We start from the raw sequence: 20,545 nt of genomic DNA, 5'->3' as shown, positions 1-20,545 counted from the left end.
ATACAGACAGTGGAGAATATATGGCCTGCACTATTTCTAGAGTCACAGGTATTGCTTTGGCCTGATGGCAGTGTTTACATTCTGTTACAATGTCTAAAATCTAGGGAATGGAGGGTAAGTGTGTTGGGGGGGATATTGAGTTATTGTCATTCAGTAAGAGCCTGGTAATGTATAATCGCATTAAGTACAGAAGACTTCTGTATCTTTAAAACAAATATTTAATCTACAGATATGTGCTGAGTTTCATCGCTTAACTAATCAGAACCGGAAGCGATTGTTCTTTGCTGCACTAGACCATTACACTGAACGCTTGCTGGCTTTATCCCGGGAGGTGCAGGGACAGATGGGGAGCTTTGGACTTAAGCTTTCTGCCATTCTGAAGATGTATGATGAAATGGTTTGTTATATTCTAATTTACATATTTGGTCAGTTTCCTTGGTTCTGTGCGGGCACTCCCCCTATTTATAAATATTTTTTTTTTAAACATTTGCCACCTGCAGTGTACATAAAATTGGTTTGGGGTGAAATGGTAGTCAAAGGGGTGTTGTCTCGATTAGTGATTGAGCCTATGGATAGCCATATTGGTTTAAAGTCCCAGTGCCTATATACTTTTCCCATTTGTCCTCTGCAAGTTGATTTATTAATATTCTGTCTGTGTCCTTTTAGCAATCAAGGGATGTGAATGTCAGGCGAACGGCTGCCCTTCATTGTCTTCCAGCACTACTTCGTGAAAGCGACTCAGAGGTGTTCAGCCACACCAAGTCTCCATCATCCATGAAGATAGAGTGGTGATGCACAGTTTCCAATCCTGGCCAGATGCTCTTCTTGCTCTTTTTGGCCTGGTTTATGCTCTACATCTGGATTACCCAAAACCCATGTCCAGCTCATTTCTATTCATTCAGCAAGTGTTCCTTAACGTTGATTGCGAAAAGCTCAAATCAAGTTTTGGCCTTGAAAAATAAACTGTAACCTAATTATAACCTGTTTTCAGGTCAAATGTGCCTGTGGTAAGACAACAGATTTTTTTTCTTTTTTTCTTCAACATTAGAAAAGAGAACTTGGTGATTGTTGGAACGAAAAAAAGGTTTGTGTATGTTTTTTTTTGTTATTTCCTTTCATGTGGGTTCTCTTGAAATGTAACCAGAGGAACAAAAATTGACTGACAACTGTGAATCTCATGTGTTTGAAATGTTGTTGTGGTACTCTCCAATAATAAATAATATTAATTTGTACAGTCCAACATGAATTGTTGTGGTATTCTCCAATAACAAATAATATGAATTTGTACAGTTCAACATGACATTTACACCTGAACCTAAATTATCTACATGGAAGCACGCTGGGAGGGATTGGCTTGTGTGTTGTCTTAGCAAGGAGGTAGGCCTAGTAAACTATGACTGTGTCAGGGCTTTCAGAAGGATCGGACCAATATGCAGCGTGATCGTAGTTCCACATCTTTTATTCAATCGTGAAACTAATGCAATATACAATAAACTTGAAATACAAAACAAGAAAGCCGTGATGCAGAGCAGGCATACACTACTCACACAATTAATCACCCACAAAACACAAGTGGGACAAACATCAACTTAAATATGGCCTCCAATTAGAGACAATGACAACCGGCTGCCTCTAATTGGAGGTCATGCCAAACAAAAACCAACCTAGAAATACAAAACTAGAAACTACACACAGAAATACAAAAAACGGACAAACACCCCCTGTCACGGCCTGACCTACTCTACCATAGAAAATAACAACTTACTATGGTCAGGACGTGACAGGCTGCTCCTTTTAATATTGACTTGCCTTGCCCAGAAATCACAACACGTCTTCTGGATTGGTTGATCTGTATTTCACACTCTTCTGGTTGTCATACTGTAGAAACGTGAGTCAAGAAATCCTGGTGTCCTCATTGGTCCAGTCTGCGTACTTGCTATCATCTCTGATGATGAAGATGCAGACTCCCTTCAGCCACACCAAGTCTCCATCATCCACGAAGATAGAGTGGTGATGCACAGTGCTTTTGTAAAAAATACATTTAATGTGTAGTTTTGAAGGAGTTAAATTAGTTTTACACAATAATACTTCAGCTATTATGTTTGTTCTAGGTTATATTGCCTAACCAACGAATATTCACAATCATTATTTGAATTATCAGACGTCAATACTCTTAATTAACTTTTTGTCATTTACAAAGCAAAGCATGATGAACCGCTAAATGGGTTGGCTTTGAACTTTGCTCCCTGGTTTGCTTTGAGAGAACATGCCATCATGATAACCTCTACAAAAAGTACTAATACTGAGCACATTCATATAGCAGTCTATACACTAATATACTCAGTCATTTTTTTACATTTTAGTCATTTAGTAGACACTCTTACGCAGAGCAACTTACAGTAGTGAATGCATAGATTTCTTTCTTTTTTTTCTCTTTTTTTTCATATTGGTCCCCGTGGGAATCAAACCCACAACCCTGGCGTTGCAAACACCATGCTCTACCAACTGAGCCACACGGGACCAGTCATCTGTCTGTGTTATAATATTGTGGTGTTGAGGGAGCTCACCGTCTCCGGGTACTACTTCAGGCAGTGTTAACAGCAGAGCTCCAACGAGAATTGATTTTGGCATGTTGTGTGGCATCTGCCTGTTCGTTGCACAGCATAAAATTGGTTTCCACAGCAGGGTTAATTGGTGCATCTGAATATCACTGTTCGTAGGCCCAACTTCTAAGACAGACCAAACACATCATTTTGAAACTAGGGAAATGGAACAGTTAGGAAAGAGGTGGCTAGTGAGGTCTAAGTCAGTCTCTCTTCCTGCCTATCGTTCGTTCTCCTCTTATGCCTTGTCATCTTACTTGCCTCCTATTGTCTCCTCCCACAACACACATCAGCCACATGTGCATACAGACAGATAAGAAATGAAAGGGTGTCGAAAATGGTTGGTGAGATCTTCTCATGCGCTCTACTCTTTTGTCAATTTTTTATGCCTTACACAATTTGTCCTCCCTATAGTCTGCCATCAGACAGAGTAAATTGTGCTGATGTACTGTCCTCTGCAATGACTTGCGTGCTGATCCTAGTCTGGCCCTGTATAACATTGTACTCTGTCAGTGCATGTGGTGTATAGCTGGTAGACATGCTTACTCTCTGGCATGATGTAGGCAGAATTATGTAGGCACCTTAAAGCCTAACGGTGAGAATAATACAGATTGCTAAATGTAGTAATGCCCCAATTGTTTAGGGCCAAACCTATTGGAACGGTGACAGGGTGAGGATGGAGGCCAACTCAAAATGTTGTCAGGAGGCCTATATTCCCCAAATGATGGCGCAATTACATTACACTTTCAATGTGTCCAGGACATGGTCCTTAAGCTCCTGGTGTCCAATTCAATTTAGATTTTAAAGCTGTTTTGCATCTGATCAAGGAAGTGGTCTAGTGTTGATTAAATGTAGCTTGCACCTGGGCCTAAAAGTGATAAACCTGGTGTTAATTGGTCATTGGTAATTATTAGATTAGTTGTGCGTAAAGTGTCACTGTGGATGTCTGTCTGTCTAACAGGAAAATGTGGCGTATGAAGCCCTGAATTAAGAGTAATGTTTATATTCAAGTTATATAACCTCTAAAGAGCTAGCTGCATGTCATAAAAAAACTGGTTAATTTGACATTTTGGGCGGGCATCTGGAAGGATGTATTCTTTTAAACTGAAGCCCGCTCATCGGCCAAAGGCAACATCTCCTCTGTGATCATACTGCACTTTCTCCAAGTGCGTGTGCAGTAGTATACCTCACACACAGGCGGCTTACTTCCCGCCAAGGTTTGTACGATTAAGTATATATAATTTCAATCTACATTGCATTAAGGAGCCAATTGTGAGCACGGAAATCTAATGTAGTCTCATTATTTAAGTTAGGGAGGAAATTTCCGGAGCCTGACGATGTAGCGTAGGTAACGTTAACATTAGATGAAGTCGGTTACCTTTTCAGCAGTTCATGTTAGCCAATTAATTTAAGAAGTGCTGCTGGTTTTCATGATCTAGCCTAGTTAAATACAAAATTACCCAAATGGTAAATCTTTTTTTTTTTTAAGAAAGTAATGCGTAATATATTACATGATTGTTATAATGTTAGTTGCTGAACATTGTGAAAACTCTGTGGCTAGCTTTAGCAAGCATGACTGACGGGTAACGTTAGCTAGCTAGCCAACTCTGACTGATCAATGCACGTGTAACAGACTGACTACACAAAATAAATTTAGAAATCAATGTTATTCAATTATTGCACCCACACTGCTGGAGCTCGCCAAGGAGCGTCTGCGTTGCCAAGGGCTAAAATATAAGTAATTTCTATTTCTGACGCAGATCGCGCTGCAAGTCCTGCCTCTCCCATCTCCTCATTGGTTTATAGAAGCAGGTACCCATGTGCCATCTCCTCATTGGTTATACCCACTTAGGTGATTGAAAGATGAACGAAGTCAGTGGCAGTAATGCACCTAATTTTTGAAAGTTGCCAATCACAATATAAAGTCAAGAGAAGAAAAAGCCTGGAAGGAGGAGAGATGACTAGAAACGATTCGGTTGACTGTTTTATGTGTGGATTAATTGGCGGCGTAGAGGACCTTGTGCATTTCAGGTAAAATAACAACTCAATGTTTATATCCCAGGACAAATTAGCTAGCAACAGTAAGCTAGCTAAAAAGGACAAATTAGCTAGCAAATGCAAGCTAGCTAGCTAAATTGCCATAAATGTTTAATGCGTTTTGACCTGTCCCCAAATTAATATAATTGGTTCAGAGTTTGTTTTGATATTTTAACCTGTGTGTTGTGATCGCGTTTGGTGTGGGGGGACAAAAATACATTTATGGGTTCCGTGTAACGTTAACGCCGATAATTTGATGTTAAAAATCCATCTGCTGTGACATGTGCGTATTTATTTGATGTTTTACTGGTTGTCAGCCCGTGTCAACAATTAGCTAGCCTAGCTAACGTTAGTTTGTCGAACAGAGATGCATCTAGTTTGTCAAATGCATTACTTGTCCACAGAGCTATGGGGACAATGTAAATGGTGTTTTGGCTAATGTGTCAAATGCATTGCCTTTGAGAGTTAATGTTAAGCCTGCTCCGGGATTCATTTTATTCCATGTTGGACCAACACACAGAACACTTGCTAGCCCTATCCAGAGAATCAGGGAGAGACGGGAAGAAATGGACAGAAGATAGCTGCCATTCTGAATTTGTACAGCCAGGTATAGAAATTAAATCAGTAAGCAAAATGTAAAGCAAATTAATTGATTTAAATGTTACATTTTAAGATCAGTGATACCCTTAGACAAATATATAGTTCATGTTTGTAATGTTTCTCTGTAGCAACCACGTGATGTGAACACAGATCGAACTGTTGTCCTCAGATGCCTTCCAGCAATACTCCAAGAGGATGACTCTGGAGTGTTCATAACTTGCACTGTGGGTTGTTTGTGTGCGAGGTTGTTCAAATATTCTTTGACCCAAAATGAATGAGGGGAGAAACTACTTGTGTGTCTTCATAAGAGTTTATTGTGACATGATAATTACATTTTCATGTTCTTTCTCATGAGGGAACATCCCAAGACCCAGCAGCCATCAGGAGACCAGCAGCCATCATCTCAGTCATTGATGACGATGGAGATGTAGCTGCTGTGCCAGTCCATCCAGGAAGAGTCTACGTGGTCCTTGAGGAGAACGTGGTTATGAAGGATTTCCGGTGCTGGCCTGATGCATTTGTATGGTTGTACGGGCTAATGTACTCACTCCAACCTGGATACCCGATTTGCACGAAGAACACGTTTGGGTTTATACAAAAAGTGTTGTTAAACTTGGATGGAGACAGAATGAAGCCAAAGGTCCTTGCTTTGAAAAACCAACTGTAAAATACCAATACCAAAAAACATTTATGGTGCTAAACAATTGTAAATAGCTACGTTATCCTATAAGGAAAAGAGATTTAGGGATAAAAATTGAAAAAACAACTGAAGACTAAATGTTTTGTAGGCAAATGGCAAGTAAAATGTCTGCCTGCATTTGATTTGATCTGTGCCTGTAGTCAAACTGATCACAAAAATGAGAAAGTCATGCAATGCTATTGGCCTTTAATCTTAACATGTACAGAGATACAAGAGTAACTTGACTTCCGTTGGTGTAGAGTTTAATTGAAAGTGTTACTGTTTGGGAAATCTGAACATTGACATTGTGAAGTTACCTTACAAATCCTTGTATATAGGAAGCTTTAGAGGCATTGGCCACAAATCTCACATTGCTGACGTCATCATATGAAAAATGGCCGAGGTCCCAGAAGATGAAAATGGAAAGGGAATCTTCATGGAGTTGTAAGGAGTGGTCGTTTGCATACCTGTGTAGTGTTGTTGACCGGTACATATAAGAACGTTGGGGAAACAACGTTCACACACTGTCTACTTGCATTTAGAACGTTTATTGTCAGTTTAATAATGATTCGGCGTAACACCTTAGTCAGGAATGAAGGTTTAGGACCGAAACATTGCGTGCTTAAGTACATTTTATAATCTGTAAGTATTACTTTGTTTGGTAAACATAATGCAGTGAAAATCGTTGTGGAGGAAGAAATGTAAATTGTCAACATTAATCTTCATTTTAAACAGTTGAATGTAGTCAAGTTGTTAGACTGAAATGGATGTCGGCACATCACTACCTCGTTATTTACATTTTAAAACCTTCAGCGCAGCTTTTAGTTGCGTGGAAGCTACCACATCAGTTGAAAGTGTTAATTAGAGAAGGAAGGGTCATTATACTGTGTTTATGTTTTAATAGTTAAGTTGTTGATGGGGAATGTTGCAGTGTTACACAATATTGAATCGATTGAAAGTTGGAGGTTTGTTATCTGAGTCTTTTAAATGTTCTGTTCAAATGAGTCATGCTGTACAGAAATGGAATTCATCTATTGATGGATGCTAAAATAGATGAATCATGTTTGGTGCATTCATGTAATTAGAGATGTGTGTTTCTGAAGACGCAGTGTTAAAACACTGTTTTATGTTTAACTTACTCAAAAGTTGTTTGCAAACTTGAACATGTTGATTCGGTATTTGTTGAATGCACTCCAAAGAATAGAATAACTAAAGTAATTAATTACAGTGATACAACATGAATGATTTAAGTTATTAATCAAGTGATATTAACATATACAATAGTAATATTACTTGGAATTGTAAGTAAGTTGTGCCAAAGTTACACAGTTTGGATACTTAAACAATTTAATTCACTGTGACATGATAGAATCAAGTTAAGTGACAAGTTGTTATGGCTTTAATGTTTTGAGTACAAACATAACTTTACAACTAAAGTTATTGTAGGGAGTAAAAGTAAGTTAATGGACAGACATATTTTAAGTATTCTGTACTCAAAAAAATATACTTCAACATGTTGCCCAGACTCCAAATATTTACTAGATCTAGGTCAAACTACTATGTTTAGGTAACTCTTAAAATTACCATTAGTGGACAGAAATTATTTAAGTGTGTGTTACACTACAAATCTACTTCATTAGCAAACTATGTTGAGTACAATGTACTTAAAATATTTCTCTACTTACTAAAACGTTTTGTGTTTAATCAACTTTAAATTGTGGCCCATTTGGGATGATGTGATACTTTTAGTTTGAGTAAAGCCAGCTCTAACGTTGTAAGTAACTGTACTCTAGAATACTAGTGCAGCGGGGTTCCACAAGACTGTAGAGTAATGATAACTAATATGGGTTTACAGTGCAGCCGCCCTTCATTCACACAATAGTCCATGACCCTAAACCATCCGTTCCCCATCGGTCAATGCCCATCTCTATATTACCTAAATATTGATGTTAAGAATTTTGTGGTGGAACTGTCCCTGCCCCCCTATTAAAAAAAAAATGGTATAAATACAAATACAATGGTTTGTTTCGATGTCTTTATTTTCACTCAGGCAGGGATGTCAGAACAGAATCACTTGTCTGGAGGGCATTTAGAAGTACCGACTGCCCATGGCTGCGACAACCACTTTCATGAACTTCTGCCAGGTTGCTTGGATTTCAGGAGTGAAAGAGGCTCCGAACTTGGCGGCAATGACAATTGTGAGGACGTCAGCCAACACCTGTGGACAAAAGACAAAGGAGGAAGATGTTAAATAAGACTGACGGTTTTGTTTAACCTTTGGAATTAGACATGTTGTTCTGAATGTTATATGTGTAGCCTAAAACATATTGCGCAAGACAAAAGGCCTACCCTGAAATTTTCAGGGTCGACGAAGAGTTTGTTGGCGTGGGTCTCGCTCAGTGACTTGTATGTGGCCAAGATGTTGCCCATGTTCTTCACAGCTTTATCCAGAGCTCCACACACGACCTTGCCGTGAGCAGCAACTTTGGGGTTGCCCATGATTGCTGCGGGAGTGGACACATCTCCGAAAGAGCCGAAATAACGCTGAGTCCAGGGGTAGACGATCAGGACTCTGTTATTGCAAGAACACCGAAATATGTGGATTATTTTCAAATGTATTTCAATTATATGCCTAGTTAATACTCTAACATGCTCCATTCAAACTTAACAATATCAACTCAATATTAACAGTAATAAGATAACAGGACAAGTATAATAGTGTTATAATTACTCATGATCATCTCCACTATAAACTATTTTAGATAATATATTTGAATGAGGCTGAAGCCATGACCTACCTTGCCAGAGCCAGTGGTCCGACCTCATTGATATCTACTTTGCCCCAGACAGCACTGATGGTGCTCTTCTCAGCGTCTGTCCAGTCAGCCATGTTGTCAGTGTTTGTTTTCAGGTTTTGCAACAAGATAAACAAATTAATGTATTGTGTAGGGAGACACTTTGTCTGCAACTTATATTTATGAGTGCACTCCGCCCACTGGAGGCGGCGCATGTGATTGGCTCTGGAAAAGATCAGTATTGGCCAGGTGTTTCATGAGCGCTTCACCTCTTGTACTTGATGTTATTGAGAATTCAGTTTCAAAATCCAATAATTGATCTGTTAAAAACAACCGTAAATGCTAATTTATTAGTTGTTACAGAATCAAGTCTGTAGGTTAGATGCTAAAATCTGAAATCATATGTAATTAGGCCTATACAGTTTTATCTAGATTACCAACGTTTAAAAATTCGTATGATCAATAGCTGAACAGTTTTGTTGATCCAACTGATGCAAAATTATGGCAAAACTATTCAAAATGTCTTCATTGCAGTGTATAAGGCTATTTAAATAAACGTTTTTAAAGGGACGCAATTACTTTATTTAATTTTTTTATGAATTTTGATAAGTTTGATAATTCAAGCTAATTCCGGCCTACAATTTGGCAGTTTCTTATCTACGACAATATGATGGCTTCCTTTTTTATCGGGGGATTCAGACCGTTCCGCCCATTTTAAGTGATTAATTTCAAGACATTAAAAATGATAAGCAGGAATGTCCTGTATTATTTGCAGATAGGTGGGTACCCATATCTTCGCATGACTTCTGACTTTTTTTTCGATCATCATTCGAAGTCCAATCAACCTTTTAATTGGGGATCATATCCAACTTTAATTGAACAAATGTCAAATATGTCACCTTGAATAAACATTTTCCAATTGAATGCAGGTCTTTGAAGGTGGATTTGATTTGTACAATTTAATTTACTAAAGTGCATCGTAATTTTAAATAGCTAATGAACTAGCAATGAAATATTTAGCTATTTTGGCAAAAGCAGCTTTAGAATTAGTCTATTGGAAATATATGATTGATTATACAGAAACATTTCGTTTTATGCAACGAAATAAATAAATTATTATTATGTATTATTATTGTTATATTTATCAATCAAACAAATTGTAAAATTGTTGACAGCTCTGGTCCAATTTATTTCCATACATTGTTTCACAGTACAGTCAGAAGACGAAAACATAGGCAAAAATGTTTCGGAAAAACGTTAATGATGTATATTATTACAAACATAGACCTCTGACATCTTATGGGAGGGCCTAATATACAAATTCTAACGTAACATTTGATAAAAGCCAAGATAACGTTTCTTCCTCTTGGATTTTGACCAAGATGGTTGCAGTGTAGGGGGGGTGTACCATAGTAGCTGGGCGTGTCTGCCGCTCTACTGTAATATAAAGGGACCTAGATGTATAGGCACTCATCTTGTTAGGTTCAATTCTTGTAGATTTAATACAGGTCAATCAAAAAGGAGCAAAATGAGTCTGACAGCAAAGGACAAATCTGTGGTCAAGGCCTTCTGGGGCAAGATTAGTGGAAAGGCAGATGTCGTCGGCGCTGAGGCTTTGGGAAGGTAAGTCTTCTTAATGAAAGAATGATGATAATGGTTGTGTTTAACCTGCTGACAGCGGCCTATGTGCCGACCCCAAATAAGCATTTTAACATACAATATGTCAACTACTTTCATTACATTGTAGACAGACGATGGGAGGAGTAAGGTACGCATAATGCTTAAAAGTTAAGGCGTCTAAATACGCCTAAAATGGTATACAAACTCATTTGCAGGATGCTGACCGCCTACCCCCAGACTAAGACCTACTTCTCCCACTGGGCTGACCTGAGCCCCGGCTCTGCCCCAGTCAAGAAACATGGAAGCACCATCATGGGTGCAATTGGTAATGCTGTCGGACTGATCGACGACCTCGTCGGAGGACTGAGTGCTCTCAGCGATTTGCACGCCTTCAAGCTCCGCGTTGACCCTGGAAACTTCAAGGTTGGCGCCCAGATAACTTATATTTATCACTCTCGACTTCAACTCTAAGTCTGTTGCTATGGCTTAATTCGTCAATATTAACTTTTAAAATATACTTTTCAGATTCTGTCCCACAACATCCTTGTGACCCTGGCTATTCACTTCCCTGCGGATTTCACTCCCGAAGTGCACATTGCTGTGGATAAATTCCTTGCAGCCTTGTCCGCTGCCCTGGCTGACAAATACAGATAAATTGTAGTTCAGTTCCTGCGCTGTTGTTATCACAATAAAATAAACGGGCAATGAATTAAGTTATGTTCTGTGTTTGTGTCCTTATTCCACCACATTTCACCATCAACGTCATATTTGAATGTTAGCAATACAACAGACTAAATACAGTAGATTCACACATAAAAAAAAATTGAATGACAAAGGAATGAAGACATTATAAAAAAAAAATGGTGCTTTAGGCCCGCCATGCGCTAGCTCAGTATGTTGTTTCCCATCATTTTGCCTAGCCTATCTCATACGTGTAACATTTATTTTGATGAATGTGGAGTAGTTGCTGAATAGGATACTACTAGAGACAGCATAGGCACAATGAAAACCTCGAGATGGATCATATTTATTTCACATGAATTTAAAATATTAAATTAGGATTGTTTTGAGTATTTTGTCACTTGTATTGGGGTAAAATCAAGTGTAACTTGTAACAAGATACTTCAGAGAATGGTATTTAGTATTTTCAATGCAGTGAATTTGGTCCAAAATTGGGAAGTGGACAATACATTGAAAGCGAACACGTTACTTACGCTCATTCTGAAAGTCCTGCGCACCCTAAAAGATTACGTGTTGTTTGGTTGGCAAAACTGCTGGGCTGCCGGCGTTTGGTTACTTAGTTAGGTTGTTTTCTTTAAAAAGAGCAGTGTTGGGTTGTTGATGCTGGGTTATTGGTGCTGGGTTATTGAGATGTATAAAATGGGTGGTTCGAGCCCTGAATGCTGATTGGCTAACAGCCGTGGTATATCAGACCCTATACCACGTCTATGAAAAAGATATGTATTTTTACTGCTCTAATTACGTTGGTAACCAGTTTATAATAGCAATAAGGCACCTCGGGGTTTGTGGTATATGGCCAATACACCACGGCTTAAGGCTGTATCCAGGCACTCCGCAATGCATAAGAACAGCCCTTAGCCGTTGTACAGTTGAAGTCGGAAGTTTACATACACTTAGGTTGGAGTCATTAAAACTCGTTTTTCAACCACTCTACAAATTTCTTGTTAACAAACTATCGTTTTTGCAAGTCGCTTAGGACATCTACTTCGTGCATGTCATGTGTCACAAGTCATTTTTCCAACAATTGTTTACAGACAGATTGTTTCACTTGTAATTTACTGTATCACAATTCCAGTGGGTCAGAAGTTTACATACACTAAGTTGACTGTGCCTTTAAACAGCTTGGAAAATTCCAGAAAATGATGGCATGGCTTTAGAAGCTTCTGATAGGCTAATTGACATCATTTGAGTCAACTGGAGGTGTACCTGTGGATGTATTTTAAGGCCTATCTTCAAACTCAGTGCCTCTTTGCTTGACATCATGGGAAAATCAAAAGAAATCAGCCAAGACCTCAGAAAAAAATCATCCTTGGGAGCAATTTCCAAATGCCTGAAGGTACCACGTTCATCTGTACAAACAATAGTACGCAAGTGTAAACACCATGGGAACACGCAGCCATCATGCCGCTCAGGAAGGAGACGTGTTCTGTCTCCTAGAGATTAACATACTTTGAGGCGAAAAGTGTAAATCAATCCCAGAACAACAGCAAAGGACCTTGTGAAAATGCTGGAGGAAACAGGTACAAAAGTATCTATATCCACATTAAAACAAGTCCTATATCGATATAACCTGAAATGCTGCTCAGCAAGGAAGAAGCCACTGCTCCAAAACCGCCATAAAAAAGCCAGACTACGGTTTGCAACTGCACATGGGGACAAAGATCTTACTTTTTGGAGAAATGTCCTCTGGTCTGATGAAATCAAAATAGAACTGTTTGGCCATAATGACCATTGTTATGTTTGGAGGAAAAAGGAGGAGGCTTGCAAGCCGAAGAACACCATCCCAACCGTGACGCACGGGGTGGCAGCATCATGTTTTGGGGGTGCTTTGCTGCAGGAGGGACTGGTGCACTTCACAAAATAGATGACATCATGAGAAAGGAAAATGATGTGGATATATTGAAGCAACATCTCAAGACATCAGTTAAAGCTTGGTCGCAAATGGGTATTCCAAATGGACAATGACCCCAAGCATACTTCCAAAAGTTGTGGCAAAATGGCTTAAGAACAACAAAGTCAAGGTATTGGAGTGGCCATCAAAAAGCCCTGACCTCAATTACATAAAAAACTTGTGGGCAGAACTGAAAAAGCATGTGGGAGCAAGGAGGCCTAGCAACCTGACTCAGTTACACCAGCTCTGTCAGGAGGAATGGTCCAAAATTCACCCAACTTATTGTCGGAAGCTTGTGGAAGGCTACCTGAAATGTTTGACCCAATTTAAACAATTTAAAGGCAATGCTACCAAATACTAATTGAGTGTATGTAAACTTCTGACCCACTGGGATGGTGATGAAAGAAATAAAAGCTGAAATAAATCATTCTCTCTACTATTATTCTGACATTTCACATTCTTAAAATAAAGTGGTGATCCTAACTGACCTAAGACAGGGCATTTTTACTAGGACTAAACGTCACGAATTGTGAAAACTGAGTTGAAATGTATTTGGCTAAGGTGTATGTGAACTTCCGACTTCAACTGTATATTGGCCATATACCACACCCCCTCGGGCCTTATTGGTTAAATTACCCAGTGGGTCAGATCAGCAGCTAGCCCAGTGGTTAAGAGTGTTGTTAACCCGAAAGGTCGTCATGCTTGAGTACTTAACTCTAATTAGGCAGACTCTCTAGATAAGAGCGTCTGCTAAATGTAAAATATGTGATCGTCTGTCCACGTTTTAGGAAATCATTTATTTTTCAAACTTGAAAATGTGTAGGCTAGGTATCGCTTATTTGAATCCACTGAAGGCCTAACTAGAACCCATTTGCCATCAATACAATTGCAGGAGAGTGTTTTTCATTAAAAAACAATACTTCAAAAAGATAAATGCTTTTACATGTATTTTATTATTTTCAATATGTGTAGCTATGGCACAGCTTCCAGCCTAACAGACTGGAGTTGGAGTGTCGTCTCTCTTCCATATTGATGCTGTCGAGTGATGCTCTAGTGGTACTGTCTGCCAAGAGCGGACACAACGACAGCCAGGAACTTCTGGAAGGCTTCCTGAATATCAGCACTGAAAACGGCGGGACCGAGCTTGGCGGCCACGCACACGGTGATGCAGTCGGCGAGGAGCTGTGGAGAGGGGACGTAAAGGAACCAGATGGATAATATAATATTAGAATAAGCTTTACATCGGCTCATAACGCTATTTAATTCATAAGACTATTTATTTTTGTATTTTCTTTCAGTTTGCTAAAGTGAAATACTCACCCTGAAGTTATCGGGATCCACGTGCAGTTTCTCGGAGTGCATCACGCTCAGTGCTGAATAGGCGTTCTTGATGTCATCCAGGTTCTGCACAGCTCTGTCCAGTCCGTGCATCACGGTCTTTCCGTGCTTGGCCACGGCGGGGTTACCCATGATGGCAGCGGGTGTGGACAGGTTGCCGAAGGTGCTAAAGTGCCTCTGAGTCCATGGAGACACGATCAGAAGTCTAAAAAGAAATAAAACAGGCTGCCATTACAATTATACTTAACAATCAACATGGTCTGTATCGCACCAAAGGTCAAAACCGCGAATTCCTACTACGCAATTAGTGCTAAATATTCTAGGTAGCCTATTATCAAGTTATTATTTAATGATGTCTATATAAATATTATAAGAATGTACCTGGCCAGGGCCTGGGGTCCGATCTCATCCACGCTGATCTTTCCCCACAGGCCTAAGATGGCACTGCGCTCAGCATCTGTCCAGTCGACCATGTTGACGTTTGTTTGTTGATTTCCGTTGGTACTTGCAAAATGTTACAAGGGATCCCTGAGCTTTTTGTCTCCCGGGACGTCCAATTTATTGATGTTCAGTATCTCCGCCCTGAACAGGACACAGAAAATGATTGGATGAATGTCTTGAGGGGGCAAGGTCCTCGAGTGTGGCACATATCGGCATTGTGCCAACTTCATCCCACCTTTAAAGATAATGCTTGGTCATTTAGGCGTTGCCAAATTCAAATGATTATGGATGGAATAAACAAGTCATGATGAGCCTTCATCGGCATTTTTGTCAAAATGTAGTTATTGACATAGCCTTGTTCTGTTCAATGTTCTCTACATACTACATATAGTACTTAATACCCCAATTCATATAGTTAAGTTCAAAATAATATCTGACTCAACCCAATGAAGGTGCAGAACTTTAATGCCAATTATCTCAGGATATAACCTTTTTTAGCACTAAATTCTCTTTTAATTTATCGTTGTAATATTCACAATGAATTGCAATATTATCTATATACAAAATTCTTATTATTGATGTAAGTGTTTATTTAGGGTCTCATTTAAAAAAAAGAAAAGCCTAGATTGGGAGTAAACTATTGAAGAAAGAGCATGACTCAAAATGTGTTTTATCTTCATATTCAGACGGCCCCACCCATTTGAAAGTTCCATATTTCTTTTTGAATGATTGATCGAAATGTCAGTTGGTGACAAGTCGTTTTCTAGGCCTTCATCAGGGGAATAAGTTCTAACTGGACACTATTCAATGTGGATATTAGCCTATTTCATTCAATGAAACTACAGCTTTTTGTTTAACTCCACTGAAATACAATGCATGTAGCCTATATATTGTTACAATGTTTAGTGATAGGCCTAGGCAACACTTTGCAACCAAAACAAAACCTTTCCGATTATCAGGTCTATAATTTGTCTCAGTATTTATGTGTTAACTGTCAATATTGACTACATAGGCCAAATTGGATATAAGCCAACACGTCTTGATTTGGTTGCTAGTTGCCAATCCAATCAGTTGCAAATATTTGTCAGTGTTGTGGAAGCTACTCTGAAAATAAAATTTACCAAGTTAGCAGTTACTTCACACTGGAAGAAATTAAGCTACATTAAAGCTACCCCTAAGAAAAATATAAAGTTACTATGGCAAAGAAGTTCACTATCCAAACTACTTCGTAAAAAATGATCATATGTAAATCTGAAATGTCATAGAGTAAAAAATGAAAGTCAGAGAACTTTGAGGAAAAATGTTGACAGTGTGTATTTTAGCCTATTAACACAAAAACGATGTTTCAAGTCAGAATTAGGCAGGTCTAACGCACCAAAAAAGTAAATGATTGCATACTTCATATTTTATTTTATTTAGCAAAAAAATGTGTGTGTAGTTCCAGTAGTTAGCTGCTACATGGGGGGAAAAGGTAGTTAACTACCGAAAACCCTAACTAGATTTCAATGTAGTTCAACTCCCACCAAGCTCCTGCAAAATGTAGTTTCCTTACTAGTTGAACTATATGCAGTCCACTACTCCCCAACACTGCCTTGTGTACAGAATCACATAGCCTAAACTCACCAATGAGTATAGGCAATATTAGACCGTACGTCTGAACCTTAACTGTAAAGAAAACATTGAGGTATTAAGTGTTTCAAAAATGTGTTATTCAATCTATATAAAATAAATACATACAATGTTATGACAGCATTTTTACAAACGAAATCGATTATGTGCAATTGTCATATTTTAGGCATTACACGAATTGGCTCAGGTCCATAACATATCAAAAAAACATGAATCATGTCTTGGAAAAATGCCCAATCAGAGGAGGAGCCGAGATTACATCGGGGTGTGCCGTCTCTCATGCCTCAATAAAAACAGCCTCTGAGAAGGTCTACGCTCACAAGCTTCTTTTCTCAGCAACTTCATTTAAGTGGATAAACGGACAAGACGCAGCTATGAGTCTCTCAGCCAAGGACAAAGCCAACGTGAAGGCCATCTGGGGCAAGATCCTCCCTAAATCCGATGAGATTGGAGAACAGGCTCTTTCCAGGTAATTACATAACGATGTATGATCAATTCTAGACTTTAACATGTATTCAAATTATTAACACATAACTCCTCAATCATTTATATGGAAGCTATGAATGCGTATAGCTATCTCAACAAAAATATGGACGGGATCCCCGACCGTGTGAATGATTATTTCAAATGAATTTTGGCTCACCTGATTTCTAATGTCCACGGCAGGATGCTCGTCGTCTACCCCCAGACCAAGGCCTACTTCTCCCACTGGGCTTCCGTGGCCCCCGGTTCCGCTCCAGTGAAGAAGCACGGCATCACCATCATGAATCAGATCGATGAATGTGTTGGCAACTTGGACGACCTTTTTGGTTTCTTGACCAAGCTCAGTGAACTGCACGCCACCAAGCTGAGGGTGGACCCCACCAACTTCAAGGTAAGAGAAAAAGACACTAAAAAAACACACACAAAAATCTGACTTTTTACCTGTGTGAAGTGGAAATAATCTATTTCCATTATCCTTTGCAGATCCTGGCTCACAACCTGATTGTGGTCGTTGCCGCCTACTTCCCTGCCGAATTCACCCCCGAGATCCACCTGTCCGTGGACAAGTTCCTGCAGCAACTGGCTCTGGCCCTGGCGGAGAAGTACCGCTAAACCGGAGTTCAGCTGTCAAGCTCTCACAGTCTTACATCAGAATTAGACGTTCATCCATGTTTCTCAAACGTAATGTCCTTCCGATATTGACACACTGACAATAAACCTAAATGAAACTCATTCTGAGGTGTTTGTTTTTCATTTTCGTTGTCTCACATTCAGTGGGGCCATACCCCCTCAGATTTGTCCTCTTAAAAAACGAAATAATGATGATAATAATAACAATAATTTCTCTGTAATACTACCAGCCATTTTGCAATGGTATGAAGTTGGCTGTAGCTAGCTCAGATGGGTTCCCAATCTCCCAAACTCATAACTATCTACCAATAAGCCATTTCAGGCTATCAATCAAGTTAGAGAAGCAAGTTTGTCAAAATTCTCCAATTTAGGGACCACCCCACAGCCATCCTCACTTTCTTTGTGTCCCCTCAGATTTTTGCGGTTCATGAAGCCCCTGCTCACATTGTCTTGTGATTTACAGTGCATTACAGTGCATTCGGAAAGAATTCAGACCTTTTCCACATTTTGTTACGTTACAGATTTATTTGAACATTTATTAAATCGTTTTCCTGTCATGTCCTGACCAGTAAAAGGGGTTATTTGTCATTGTAGTTTGGTCAGGGCGTGGGAGGGGGTGTTTGTTTTGGTGTTTTTGGTTTAGGTTCTATGTTTTCTATTTCTATGTTTAAATCTAGTTTTCTATTTCTATGTTGGTTTTTTTTGTAGGACCTCCAATTAGAGGCAGCTGGTTGTTGTTGTCTCTAATTGGAGGCCATATTTAGTTGAGGTTTGTTTCACTTGTGTTTTGTGGGTGGTTATTTTCTGTATAGCCTGTGTGCCTTATGGAACTGTTTTTCGTCGTATGTTTAAGTGTTTTCATCAATTAAGACGGTTATGACATTTCCCTCATAAATCTACACACAATACCCCATAATGACAAATCCAAAACTGTTTTTTAGAAATGTTTGCAAATGTATTAAAAAAACAAAAACTGGAGGAGTCATGTGGGACCGCCAAGAAAGATGGCAGCATTTTAGAGAGCTCCTACCAGCATGTAAATATTGAAATTCAACGGCATACACTTTCATTTTTGTCTTAATATATTGACTTGAAGTACAGTTTAATATAAAGATCATTTACATTTTGAAACATCTCGCTAAAGTGGCGTTATTGGAATGTCGACACACGCTAAAAACGTATTCAAGCCTAACACACGGTATTCACAGAAGGCCACATCCGCTAGCAAACAAACAGCAAGTCTTTCCGAACACCCCCACCAAGACATGGAAAAACACAGTAAACCCCGAGAAATCGGTAAACTTTAGGATCTATTTGAGCAAATGGGATATTGAACACGATTTTGTTGGATGTTGCATCCGATTTCTCCACGATAAACACAAGCAACACTGTCGCACATTCAATTCGTGCACATATGTACATAATGCATTTCAGCAAATTTCGTGCGTTTAAATTTCGTGCGTTTTTGTGTGGCTTAATTCGTGAGAAAAGACACGAATTTATGTGCTTCTTAATTCGTGCAAAAAGACAAATTTAACCAGTAGGCTACACACAAGCAATTGCAACAACCATATAGACGCGATAGTCTATATTTCATTTTTGTTCTTCTTTATGGCTAATTCAACGTTATGAATATACAAAAATGTTGTCTTTGTTTAACCATGTTTTAAAAAATGCCATTGTATGCCTATATGTACTGTTTTAGACTTGCTGAACAGACATTTTGAGAAAAGACACATTTACGTGCGACTTAATTCGTGGGATTTTTTTATTATTAATGCCAATGCTGTTTTCTATGCTTGATTTCACTTAATACTATGGGATACTGGTGCATTTGTAATCAGAAAAGCCAATTTTTTCGTGTAGGCAACAGTACACGATTTTCTTCATAACCCATTTCATATTTCGTTGAGCCTAAATGACACAATTTTCTTCATAATGCATTTATTACATGTTAAACAGGTTAATGTAAAATAATGAATCATGTTATATACTTAGGATACTGTAACGCGTTCAACCAGTTAGCAAGTCAGAAATATCAGTTTCATAGTACCGACTAGCACTTGAATGCAGTATTATGCTGGCTTCAAATTCTCGTGGGAAATGGGAAAATGGGAAGTTGTAGCTCCAACATGATTGTGTTCAAGTGCTTTTGAAGTCGCAACAATTCTTAAACCAATAAGATTGGCAACATCATTTTCTAACTTCCCACTTGTAATTCCTATTTGGAGGGTCATTCAAGAGAAATTAGCATGTGTAATAGACAACAGTGGGGTCTGGGTCGCGACGTGTCCAGCCCTCATACCCATTCACGACCACCGCGGACTGAGTGTCAGTATCCTACTATGTGTCCGTTCAGTTAACTAGTAGAATTATTGTTTGTGAAGTAAGTATGGTGATTATTATTAAGGTTCTGCTCGTCTGAGATACAGGCTATACAACAAACAATATAACTATAGAATTAAGAAACTAAAGTAAATAAAGTAATAATGAAATAAATGCAAAAACTAAAATATAACATGAACAAATGTTTGGTTGCTTTAAGACTAATAAGTCATGTCTACACAATAATATTGGAGCAGTTCCAATGTTTTCCTACATCCAGTGTTTAGCCGACATCCAGTGTTTAGCCTACATCCAATGTTTAGCCTACATCCAGTGTTTAGCCGACATCCAGTGTTTAGCCTACATCCAATGTTTAGCCTACATCCAATGTTTAGCCGACATCCAATGTTTACCCGACATCCAGTGTTTAGCCTACATCCAGTGTTTAGCCTACATCCAGTGTTTAGCCTACATCCAGTGTTTAGCCTACATCCAATGTTTAGCCGACATCCAGTGTTTAGCCTACATCCAATGTTTAGCCTACATCCAATGTTTAGCCTACATACATAGCCTACATCTGTCTTCAGATTTATTTTATGGGTGATTGTTCCCTTAAATACATTTCTTTCAATTTTCCACCCCACTCTTCCGATACATTTATGTGCTGCAGACAAGAGGATATTCAACAGGTAGGCATTTTGAAACCGTTCAGAGATTACTCCAAGTAATGGCA

The 20,545-nt window shown here is 38.9% G+C and overlaps 4 protein-coding genes and 1 long non-coding RNA gene across 5 annotated transcripts; 3 read left to right on the top strand and 2 right to left on the bottom strand.

Annotated features, from left to right (window-relative positions):
- The first annotated feature begins 3,736 nt into the window (after nt 1-3,736).
- Nucleotides 3,737-7,893, top strand: LOC106607374 (uncharacterized). Its single transcript, XR_001329185.2, has 3 exons — nt 3,737-3,820; nt 5,161-5,247; nt 5,596-7,893. It is a non-coding gene; the product is annotated as an uncharacterized lncRNA (long non-coding RNA).
- A 47-nt stretch (nt 7,894-7,940) lies between these two features.
- LOC106607371 (hemoglobin subunit beta-1) lies at nt 7,941-9,001 on the bottom strand. Its single transcript, XM_014204289.2, has 3 exons — nt 8,718-9,001; nt 8,269-8,491; nt 7,941-8,137 (listed from the first exon to the last, which is right to left on the bottom strand). Exons 1-3 carry the CDS (start codon nt 8,927-8,929, stop codon nt 8,009-8,011), a joined length of 564 nt encoding a protein of 187 aa, XP_014059764.2. The 5' UTR covers nt 8,930-9,001; the 3' UTR covers nt 7,941-8,008.
- A 1,052-nt stretch (nt 9,002-10,053) lies between these two features.
- LOC106607373 (hemoglobin subunit alpha-like) lies at nt 10,054-11,051 on the top strand. Its single transcript, XM_014204292.2, has 3 exons — nt 10,054-10,337; nt 10,550-10,757; nt 10,860-11,051. The coding sequence occupies exons 1-3, from the start codon at nt 10,243-10,245 to the stop codon at nt 10,986-10,988; spliced, it is 432 nt and encodes a 143-aa protein (XP_014059767.1). The 5' UTR covers nt 10,054-10,242; the 3' UTR covers nt 10,989-11,051.
- Nucleotides 11,052-13,900: 2,849 nt separating this feature from the next.
- LOC106607372 (hemoglobin subunit beta-like) lies at nt 13,901-14,979 on the bottom strand. The gene is made up of 3 exons (XM_014204291.2): nt 14,686-14,979; nt 14,287-14,509; nt 13,901-14,148 (listed from the first exon to the last, which is right to left on the bottom strand). Exons 1-3 carry the CDS (start codon nt 14,775-14,777, stop codon nt 14,017-14,019), a joined length of 447 nt encoding a protein of 148 aa, XP_014059766.1. The 5' UTR covers nt 14,778-14,979; the 3' UTR covers nt 13,901-14,016.
- A 1,673-nt stretch (nt 14,980-16,652) lies between these two features.
- LOC106607375 (hemoglobin subunit alpha-4) lies at nt 16,653-17,589 on the top strand. Its single transcript, XM_014204293.2, has 3 exons — nt 16,653-16,843; nt 17,041-17,248; nt 17,341-17,589. The coding sequence occupies exons 1-3, from the start codon at nt 16,749-16,751 to the stop codon at nt 17,467-17,469; spliced, it is 432 nt and encodes a 143-aa protein (XP_014059768.1). The 5' UTR covers nt 16,653-16,748; the 3' UTR covers nt 17,470-17,589.
- Nucleotides 17,590-20,545: the final 2,956 nt, after the last annotated feature.

The sequence above is a fragment of the Salmo salar genome, chromosome ssa06, assembly GCF_905237065.1.
Source record: "Salmo salar chromosome ssa06, Ssal_v3.1, whole genome shotgun sequence".
In the NCBI taxonomy this organism is placed as follows: Eukaryota; Metazoa; Chordata; class Actinopteri; order Salmoniformes; family Salmonidae; genus Salmo; species Salmo salar.
The sequence above is the reverse complement of the archived record's forward strand: the minus strand, read 5'-3'. Positions and strand labels throughout refer to the sequence as shown.

Bases quoted from the DNA above. Each gene is read 5' to 3' on its own strand.
- LOC106607371 (XM_014204289.2), bottom strand. From the start codon at position 8,929: ATGCGCCGCCTCCAGTGGGCGGAGTGCACTCATAAATATAAGTTGCAG. The intron at 8,492-8,717 runs GTAGGTCATGGC...TTGCAATAACAG, and splicing joins GGACCACTGGCTCTGGCAAG to AGTCCTGATCGTCTACCCCT. The intron at 8,138-8,268 runs GTAGGCCTTTTG...TTTTGTCCACAG, and splicing joins TCGACCCTGAAAATTTCAGG to GTGTTGGCTGACGTCCTCAC.
- LOC106607373 (XM_014204292.2), top strand. From the start codon at position 10,243: ATGAGTCTGACAGCAAAGGACAAATCTGTGGTCAAGGCCTTCTGGGGC. The intron at 10,338-10,549 runs GTAAGTCTTCTT...ACTCATTTGCAG, and splicing joins GGCGCTGAGGCTTTGGGAAG to GATGCTGACCGCCTACCCCC. The intron at 10,758-10,859 runs GTTGGCGCCCAG...TATACTTTTCAG, and splicing joins TTGACCCTGGAAACTTCAAG to ATTCTGTCCCACAACATCCT.
- LOC106607372 (XM_014204291.2), bottom strand. From the start codon at position 14,777: ATGGTCGACTGGACAGATGCTGAGCGCAGTGCCATCTTAGGCCTGTGG. The intron at 14,510-14,685 runs GTACATTCTTAT...ATTTCTTTTTAG, and splicing joins GGACCCCAGGCCCTGGCCAG to ACTTCTGATCGTGTCTCCAT. The intron at 14,149-14,286 runs GTGAGTATTTCA...CCCTCTCCACAG, and splicing joins TGGATCCCGATAACTTCAGG to CTCCTCGCCGACTGCATCAC.
- LOC106607375 (XM_014204293.2), top strand. From the start codon at position 16,749: ATGAGTCTCTCAGCCAAGGACAAAGCCAACGTGAAGGCCATCTGGGGC. The intron at 16,844-17,040 runs GTAATTACATAA...TGTCCACGGCAG, and splicing joins GGAGAACAGGCTCTTTCCAG to GATGCTCGTCGTCTACCCCC. The intron at 17,249-17,340 runs GTAAGAGAAAAA...TATCCTTTGCAG, and splicing joins TGGACCCCACCAACTTCAAG to ATCCTGGCTCACAACCTGAT.